The sequence below is a fragment of the Lepisosteus oculatus genome, chromosome 7 (assembly GCF_040954835.1).
Source record: "Lepisosteus oculatus isolate fLepOcu1 chromosome 7, fLepOcu1.hap2, whole genome shotgun sequence".
Lineage (NCBI taxonomy): Eukaryota > Metazoa > Chordata > Actinopteri > Semionotiformes > Lepisosteidae > Lepisosteus > Lepisosteus oculatus.
The window spans coordinates 45,296,897-45,306,471 of NC_090702.1; the positions used below are offsets into that span (position 1 = coordinate 45,296,897).

A 9,575-nucleotide genomic window follows, 5' to 3' on the forward strand; every position below is an offset into this window, starting at 1 on the left:
AGGCTAGGATGTAAAAAAAATAGCATCACTTTTTATTTACTCTATGGACATTTCAGTAATGTAGTTGCCTTTTTGGACGAAGCTTCATGAAGACATACTGTATCAGATTAAGGACAAAATGCAGCATGGAGCTGATTTAATTAATTACCAGAATTACTAGTCTTTTGTCTGCTGATGGTTCCTTTTCTAGAGGAGGGAAATAATTTGGTTGCTTTTTGTGGATTTTACAGATAAGAAGGGATCACTTTTTTTTTGCTTTGTCTTGATTAGGAATTACAGACATTGAGGAAGTATCTCAGTTTCTCAAAGAAGGAATCATCATGAAAGATTTCAGCCATCCTAATGTTCTCTCACTGCTGGGCATCTGTCTTCCAAGTGAAGGGTCTCCTTTAGTTGTACTGCCCTACATGAAACATGGTGACCTTAGGAACTTCATCAGGGATGAGAGTCATGTAAGTACCGTCCATTGTAAAACTGAAAAGCGGTTTGGAAAAGAATCGATATATGAATATTGAGCTATGAAATAGACATATCACAAATAGTGTTTTTATAAAAGTAATAGATATATAGATTGTGGATATTGATTGGTGTCTTTTTTCTTGATTGACTGCCACATGTTCAACTGCGATCTGCTGGAATAGCTTGGACCACTTTTGCTTTTTGTATGAGCTCTAAATTGCTAGAAGCAGAAGCTAATTACATGCTGAAAAGTAAAAGGAAGGAATGAAACACTCAATATTTCAGCGGATGAGCCTCATTCCGATCTGCATGGAATTAACCCCTCCTTGTTCCATTGCATCTCGCGCACTGAAGCAGTTCTCCATTCTAATCTGCAAACACTAAATCTCTCTCTTCGAGAAGGGGTTGATTGGGCTCAGGATATGAGGTCATTTAACTTGGTGAATATCGAGTGTGGTGAAAATCAAGAAAGAAAACAATATACCCATCTGCCGGAGCACCTTCTTGGCTGGTTTAATGGCTGCCATTCGTAAAGGCTCATCCTGATATGAGCTCATGTGACAACAGCTTTCTTATGAAATGAGAATGTGACAGATATAAAGTACCATTGATGCCCTAGTCATCAGACTTGAGAATGTTAGGGAATTTGACATATGAGAGGTGGCTGTTCTGCCCATCTAGCCCATTTGATAATCAATCGTTAATTGAACCATGGATCACATCCAGCCGTTTCTTGAAAGTTACCAGGGTTTTGGCTTCAACAACATGGCTGGGTAGATTGTTCCATTCCCACACCCCTCTGGGCAAAGAAGTATTCTCGGTTTTAAATGCACTTGTACACAATTTACTGTTTCACTGTTCATTATGAAGATCTCCAATTGTCAGTGCCTTTAAGGACTTTGAGTACTTTTATCAGATCCCCTCCTTGTCTTCTCTGTTCAAGGCTCCTTCGTACAGTATATGTGCCCACTGACATTCTCTTAAGCCCCAGAATGTACAGTAGATGGCTGCTATTCACTTAATTCTTCTCTGAAATCCAGAACAGTAATGTCTTTTCTGTAACATGGTGACCACAATTGTACACAATACTCTAGTGGGGCCTTATGAGTGCATTATGCAATTTTAATATACCATCCATTGATTCCGATTCTACACTTTTAATCATATATCCTTGCATGAAATGCCTTATTTAGTTCTATTCTCCAGTTCTTTGCCAAGTTGCTTGAATGAGCTGTGCTGTTTATCCCAAATGTCATTTGTGCCCACATGCACAAAAACAACTGACAACTGTCAGTGGACCAAATCAGTCACTTTAGGTCCAGGGTGACAGCAAACCGTTTCTCGTCTCACAGTCTCTTGAGACTCTTGATTGTAGTTTTGGGTCAGAACTGGAGGTGTCCTGGCCTTGAACTCCCATGTCTGATTCCATATTCTAGAGAGGGCAAATTTGTGTGCCCATGTGATGCTGTGTTGTATTGCTTAAATTGTATTGAACACTTGAAGAATGAGTTGGGATGATGTGATGTGTGGCATTTAGAGCCAGAGATAAAGGAACAGACATATGCTGTACTTGTCCAGGCTCTTTTGAGAGGAATGAGACCGAATGTTATAAAATGGTATCGGTCTAATGGTGGTCACACCTGTCACAGATCAGTGCTGTTGATGACAAATGTAAACATGTTGAATAAAGTCACCTACATTATATCTACATTTCTAGAAATCACCCATGCTAAAGTATTATATAAAATTAAAATCCTGATGTATAAAAAGTAGTTTACATTTTAAGGTGGGGGGAGGGGGTGTTGTGTTGTTTTTGAGCTAAATAAAAAAGATTGTCATATTCTTGATAAGAGTGAAATTATGAATTTGTTGCAGTTACACAAAAAAAAAGTTTTCATTTGAACAGTGACTTGTTTTTCCATGATGGCTTTTATTTGTTAATTTGCAATGTTTTACAGAACCCAACGGTCAAGGATCTCATGGGGTTTGGGCTTCAGATAGCAAAAGGCATGGAATATCTTGCCAGCAAAAAGTTTGTGCATAGGGATCTAGCCGCCAGGAACTGTATGTAAGTATGGCATTTCAAATAGAAAGGTTAGGAAGAAAAAAAAGACTTTACCAGTTGAATTTGTAGTTTTGGTATTTTATAGTTTTATCTAGTTGTTTTTGACTGCAAATACAAAATTCTACATTATACTATTTAGATACAATTCTCTTGACTTTAATACCTTTCCTCCTGTGCAGGTCTTTTTTTAACTCTCATGAGCATAAAACCTCATTATTTCACAGCAAATTCAGTATATAAGAGAATATGTGAATACTAGACCTCACTGTAATAACATCTGAAAGAAGATCAAAGACTTTAATTATACAGTACACTCAGCATCAGCAGCTGTTCCCTTTTTTATCACTTGTTAATCCTGTTTCCTTTTACTCTGCATGGTGTTTTTCCTTTGTGTGTATTTCTGCTTCCCTTGGAGCGTGTCTGTCACGTAGAGTCAACAGTTTTTATCTGTTTCGTTCCTAGGCTGGACGAAAACTACACAGTTAAAGTTGCTGATTTTGGTCTTGCGAGAGATGTCTATGACAAAGAATACTACAGTGTACACAACAAAAGTGGGGTCAAATTACCTGTGAAGTGGATGGCATTGGAGAGCTTACAGACTCACAAATTTACAACAAAGTCGGATGTGGTATGAGCAGCAGTTCCTATGCTTTCATTTCAAATTTTGTCTTGTTGAACTTATACTTTATCCTAAAGTATAGGTTGCAGTTATTTTCTTAGACATTTAAATGTAGAGACACAATACCCTTAGGATGTAATGCTTCAATCAAATCCAAATAAAGCCAAATATGGATTTCACCAAATCAGTACATTTAGGTACATTAACAGCTGAGCTAAAAGAACACTAATTAATGTTCTGGTTCTGTACTTGTTGTAATGTGAGGTTAAATTATTTATTAATAATTCTTATTAATGAAATGCCACGTTTGTAAATGTTGTGAGAAAGATTAAAAAGACCTTGTTGTACAACCCTTGTTTTACTCAACCTGATGCTGCTATACAGTAGCTAATACCATTATATCTCCCACGAAAAAAAAAATACTTTATTATGTGGCATCTGTGTTAAATCCTTTATGAATGTATATTAAACATTTATAAAACATTTTAACTATACCAATTTTCCGTGTATAGTGCTGTTACTTAACAACTTAATATTCTAACCTTATTTAAGCAAGGGCATATCCTCCCCCAAAATATAGTGATCCAACGCTGAATATTTTCATTCACAAATAATCCATTCCTTAGCCCCAGGAGGCGAAGGATAAGAGTCAAAGAGCTTGTGCAAAATTCATTTTTGAGTGAATTAACAGCTGGTTTGCATTTTGTTTATTAGGTGGCAGGAAGAAGTAATAAGTAATCAATAAAACTATGTTAACTCTGGAGCAGTTTAATTATTGGTGAGACACGAATGCTTATACAGTATGTGGTTGAAATGCTATGAGAGTTTAACCTCTAGGTCTGAAAGAACCTAGATTCCAGTGGTATGTGAAACGTCATGTAAGGCTGAGAACAGTACTTTATACATGAGCAGTGAGTCACTTCTTCAGCTTACTGCACAAATACTAGTTTATTGTTAAACATTTGGATTAGGTTCCATGAACCCAATCATGTTTATCTGTGTATGCCCTAAGCTTCCCAGAAATGACTATGAATGTTTGATTTTGAAGTAAATTTCATTGCTGGTGCAGTTTCTGACCCTTACTACTTCATAAACAAGAATCTCATATTTATTCACATATGAGAATGATGTTTCTTGTTTTTCTTTTATTTTGGACACATGCAGTGGTCTTTTGGAGTGCTTCTGTGGGAGCTGATGACCAGAGGAGCCCCTCCTTATTCAGACATCAACTCCTTCGACATCACTGTCTTCTTACTGCAGGGCAGAAGGCTGCTGCAGCCGGAGTTCTGCCCTGACTCACTGTAAGTACAGTACTGTATGTCTTCTGCAGGGGAGATAGGATGGGCCATTGTTGTGTGCCTTTCCTGCTTGGAATGTACTGAGAAATGTGTGATTGAAATTAGGAAATCAGGTACTTTAGGTGTACTGCAGGCAATAAATGGGGGCGTTTACATTTTGACAAAGAGTTTAGGAATTTAGCACACGTTAATCTTACAACACCATCAGCAAATAAATATGGATTCTGAGAGTAAAGATCAGGGTTGAGGGAGTGTGGAGCAAAGCATGTGGTTGAAGCTGACACCCTGGCTTTTTCAAAGAAATGTCTTGATGAGATATTTGGATCAATTAACTACACTAACAAGCTAGATGGGCTCCTCTCATTGTGTAACCTTTCCTATGGTCTTATATGGCAACAGTGTATTTCATGAAAGTCTGTTTTAGAAATCCATGTTAAACATATAACATAAGATGTCCTAATAATTTTTTCTTTTTTTGATTGTTTTTGAGAACACTTAAAAATATCAGTAATTAAGTCAGGATGTTAAATTGTAAACATAGGAGAACTATTTTTTAAAAATAACATCTACACAATTATTTGACTTGATATTATGATATAAACAGTGCTTTCTGATGGGTTTTTTTTTCATTTTACAGGTACAATGTGATGATTGAATGTTGGCACCCTAAACCAGAACGCCGGCCAACTTTTTCAGAGCTGGTTGCTAGGATCTCTTCCATTTTCTCGAGTTTTTGCGGAGAGCATTACATCCTGCTGAACACAACGTACGTTAACATCGACAGACTCACGCCCTACCCTTCCCTCATCTCCTCCCAGTCCAGCCTGGACCGGGAATGCTGCACATGAGGCAAGAGTCTTTTGCACACAATAATGATGCACTGTATGACGCCTTGAGAAAAAATGTCAAATGAAAAGATGCCACTGCTCTTGTGGTCACGACTGTCCTGGTCCGATGCACACAGAGATATGACGGATTTATCCTACAGAAGCAAAACTACAAGAATACAGTCATCCTTCTCATGACAGGTTACTCCACGGAGTCGATCCCGAACGGATCTGGGACAGCTACCAGGAGCCGTAGTCCAAAAACAAGATTCATAGATGTCCACTGTTTTTCCACACTCCAGCCCCTAGTCATGGATAAGGATCAAACCTACTGCCAAGAGCAACATGGATTGGGACTCATTATCATTGAGGCGTTTCTGAATTAAACGCATACTACTGAGGATGTTCAAAGCTTAATGCATTTGCTGGGGCACCCAACCAGAGTTGTTTTTCTCTTCAGCCTAATTATTTCACACTCGAGCCCAAATACTATTAAAACATGGTATGTTGCATATATCTTCAAATGTTTGGTCCTTCTATTCTTCAGTACAGAGTGGAAAATTATAGTACTTTCATGCAGATGGCATAGATTTGTGGCACAGTTCACAGCTAAATGAGAAGCAGTACACTGGATATTTTATGTACTACTAACAGAAATTAAGTCCTGTTGTGTATATAGTAATTGGTGACTTTCAATGTACAGTATGTGTTCCTGTGGAAAGTATTGGCATTCTTGTCCTTTATAGTTTGTTTTGGGCTTGCTGCTGTTTTGTGTAGCTCAGTAGTGATCAGTAGGTTTTAATATTTGTTTACACTCTGGAAGTACTATATTTTTTTATAGAAAGATAAAGAATATATTTAAAATCTTCTATCAATCCACAGGAACATCATGGGCAATTTCAAGCCGTGGTACATATAATTGTTACATACAGTATGTAGACTATTACAAATCCAGTGCTTGTGTAAATACTGTATAAATGAATGCACTGAAATATTTGTCAAGTTGTGTCCTGTTGAAATATGTGGATGTATGTGTATATATATACACGTTACCCCACTTTGGAAATTATTACAAATAATGGTACATGTTATGATACTATGTTCTCGGTATGTCTTGCTGAAATAAAACTATAATAAAAATGAGATTTTGTTGATGATATAATAACTGTGTCATGATGGACTGTGCCTCGAATATATTGAGTAACCAATAAAATTATTGATCGGAATAGGGATTTTTTTTTTGGTCTACAAAAATGACCCCACACTTTTAACAAGAGTCATCAGGTTCTGGTTTCATCCAGAGCACTTTCAAGCAGATGAGCTGGACAGGTGAAACTTTACTTTCATTGTTGTCTTTTTTTTTTGTATTTGTAATTGTTTTATATAAATAATGTTGGTGAACACTCTATTTTTTCATTTCCACACAGGTATGAAATTTTAGCATAATGAATTATTTTTTTATATTAATGATAATGATAATGAAGATGTTAGGCAGACACTACTATCCAAGGGGAAAACAACATGAATGAATACAACTTTTAACATAATTCCAGTTCATAAAGAATCAAAAATAGCACACGCTGTATGTGTACAAAGAATAGCAAATTCAAAAAACTGCAAATGGTTTTGTAATTATCAAAAAAATTGGACACACTGTAAGACCATATAGAATCAGGTTAATTACTATTACAACAAAATCTAAGGATTACATTGTGTAGAGGAGGAATCTAAGACACATCTGTTTTTTTTATTCAATATTCCTTGATTCCCATTTGTGAAGTGTTTCTCTTTTAGTACACTAAACAGTTGAGTTGGTTTGCAAATGGCATTTCTTTTTAATAGTTTTTACAGCAGTGCACCTGTTCACATTTATTTACAGCTGAAGACCATCCTGTCTTAAACTAAGACCTGCCTTTGCCATTTGTAAATTTTTGGAACAAAGGTTACATTCAAGGCATGCAGTGATTCATTTGCTTAACATTGCTTTTGTACCTAATCACTTGGCATATTTCTCAAATCAGCGTCCTTTACCGTCATACCTTCCATATTAGTCAACATGATCTATTGCGCGCCAAGATGATAATGTACAAACCCTGAGGTGTGAGTTTCATAAGGTCTGTTCGAACATATATGTACTCTCAGTGTAGTGTAAAAGTGTACTGACTAACATTACTGTAAAGTATTTTTGTTGTAATTTAAAATTTAAACATTTTATTTACAGCTAAATGTTTTCCTTGAAACGCCAACGTCCCGTTTTTTTACGCTGCGTCGACGCCCTCTTGTGGCCCGGAGTCGTTTCTACAACTAAAACCGTGAACTTTTCTCGCTTCATAAAATAGCACGTGGTGGCACATTTTTTTAAGTAAAAGCGTAATGTATAAAATGATCTATGAATTGTATGATATTAACATTTTAACATTTAGTTTGCAGGAAATTGGTATTCCATACGTTATTTTTTATTTAAGATTTAATTACTATAACCATTTTCGCTATATAAGGGTAAGCAATAATAATAATAATTTTATTATTATTATTATTATTATTATTATTATTATTATTATTATTATTATTATTATTGCACCTTATCGCCGACTAAAATTTCACAAAGGGGGCGGAATAAAGTGTAGTATATAGTGTGCTTTCGTTTTGAATCCTCAAACCTGCAAACTTGCATTCACAGCAAACCCTCAAAATAGCTGTATCAGAGAAGTCTGTGAAACATATGACAGTTTAATTCACATTAAACAACTGAAAACTAGTTTTATAAAAGGTTTTATTTATTTAAGGATGGTATATATGATTTTCTTTTTGAGGTAATGCATACTGCAATACTGTACATCATTATTTATGGTTTTTAATATGAAATTTCATAGACTCAAGGCCTGATTGTACAGACAAATTTGATATACATGCGTGTGTAGGTAGAATTGGAAACAACTACAGAACCTCAATCTTAAAAAAATCAGACTTGTAAGTTAAGAAAATGGATGGAATAGGAAAAAAATCTGAATTCAAGAGACGATATACAGTAAGACACAATGCATAAAAGCTATTTCCTGTGTACGTCACAGACAAATTGTCGGTTTGTGATCTTCAGAAGTCTACTTGCCTGTGGGACTCAGAAAAGGAAACCACTGCTAATAAAGACAGAAAGAGCATTACTTCTACATATACATATAAGAACATCGGAATGTTTACATCTGGTCCATTGGGAAGTTGGTAGCTTATTGATCTAAAGCTGTCAAGTGGCTGTTTCTTGAAGGAAACTAAAATATTGGCTTCAACCACGTGGCTTTGAGCAAGGGAACAAAATGGGCTGTCTTCAAGAATGAGTCAACTACAAGTAAAACAACACGGAACAACCAAGAATTGAGAAAGTCCTATAGTGTAATCTGCAGATATAGATGACCAGGGATATTAAGGAGTGTGCAATGGTGGTAGAGTACTGGCAGGAAGAGATCTAGGATACTTAGCATGGTTGCCGACAAAGCATGATGGTGCTACACAAGGATCAGTATATTTTTCTCATCCCTTCTAAATTTGTATCCCCTTTACGTAATGCGCATGCGCTCCACAAACTTTCCAGGATAACTTGATGATACAGGCTGCTCGTGCATGTTTGTGCCTTTGCTTATTACGATATGGATAAAAAGGACCCCGTTGTTTGTGCACTTACATGGGTTTCTCTGTGTATTTAATGCGTTTTCTAAGGATTACGGTAATGTAAAAATGCACAAAAAATACCGCTGTCACGTGAATGAAAGCTCAAATTAATAATAATAATAATAATAATAATAATTGCTTACACTTATATAGGGCTTTTCTGGACACTCCACTCAAAGTGCTTTACAGGTAATGGGAACTCCCCTCTACCACTACCAGTGTGCAGCATCCACCTGGATGATGTGACGGCACACCAGCTATGAGTTACGAAGCCAGATCATGGATGGGGATTATTAGGAGGCCATGATTGGTAAAAGCCAATGGGAAATTTGGCCAGGACGCCGGGGTCAAACCACTATTCTTTTCGAGAAACACCCTGGTATTTTTGATGACCACAGAGAGTCAGGACCTCAATTTTATGTCTCATCTGAAGGACGGGGTCTTTTTACAGTATAGTGTCCCTGTCACTATACTGGGGCATTAGGACCCACATAGACCACAGGGTGAGCACCCCCTGCTGGCCCCATGAACACCTCTTCCAGCAGCAACCTTAGTTTTTCTCTAGAGGTCTCCCATCCAGGTACTGTCCAGGCTTACACCTGCTGAGCTTCGGTAGGTTGCGGGAACCCAAAAGAAAGCACACA

At 36.8% G+C, this 9,575-nt stretch overlaps 1 protein-coding gene across 2 annotated transcripts in view; it reads left to right on the plus strand.

Moving 5' to 3' along the window:
- The window catches only part of met (MET proto-oncogene, receptor tyrosine kinase), a 45,719-nt gene extending 39,208 nt beyond the window's left edge, over positions 1-6,511 (plus strand). Inside the window, exons 17-21 of one of the 2 annotated variants that reach the window (XM_006633331.3) lie at positions 271-452; positions 2,418-2,527; positions 2,987-3,152; positions 4,308-4,444; positions 5,079-6,511. In XM_006633331.3, coding sequence (XP_006633394.2) covers positions 271-452; positions 2,418-2,527; positions 2,987-3,152; positions 4,308-4,444; positions 5,079-5,289 — 806 coding nt within the window. In that variant the 3' untranslated portion in view covers positions 5,290-6,511. Of the gene's footprint in view, positions 1-270; positions 453-858; positions 937-2,417; positions 2,528-2,986; positions 3,153-4,307; positions 4,445-5,078 lie in introns of those variants that run through there. The other variant, XM_015352284.2, reaches the window with a different exon arrangement.
- Positions 6,512-9,575: the final 3,064 nt, after the last annotated feature.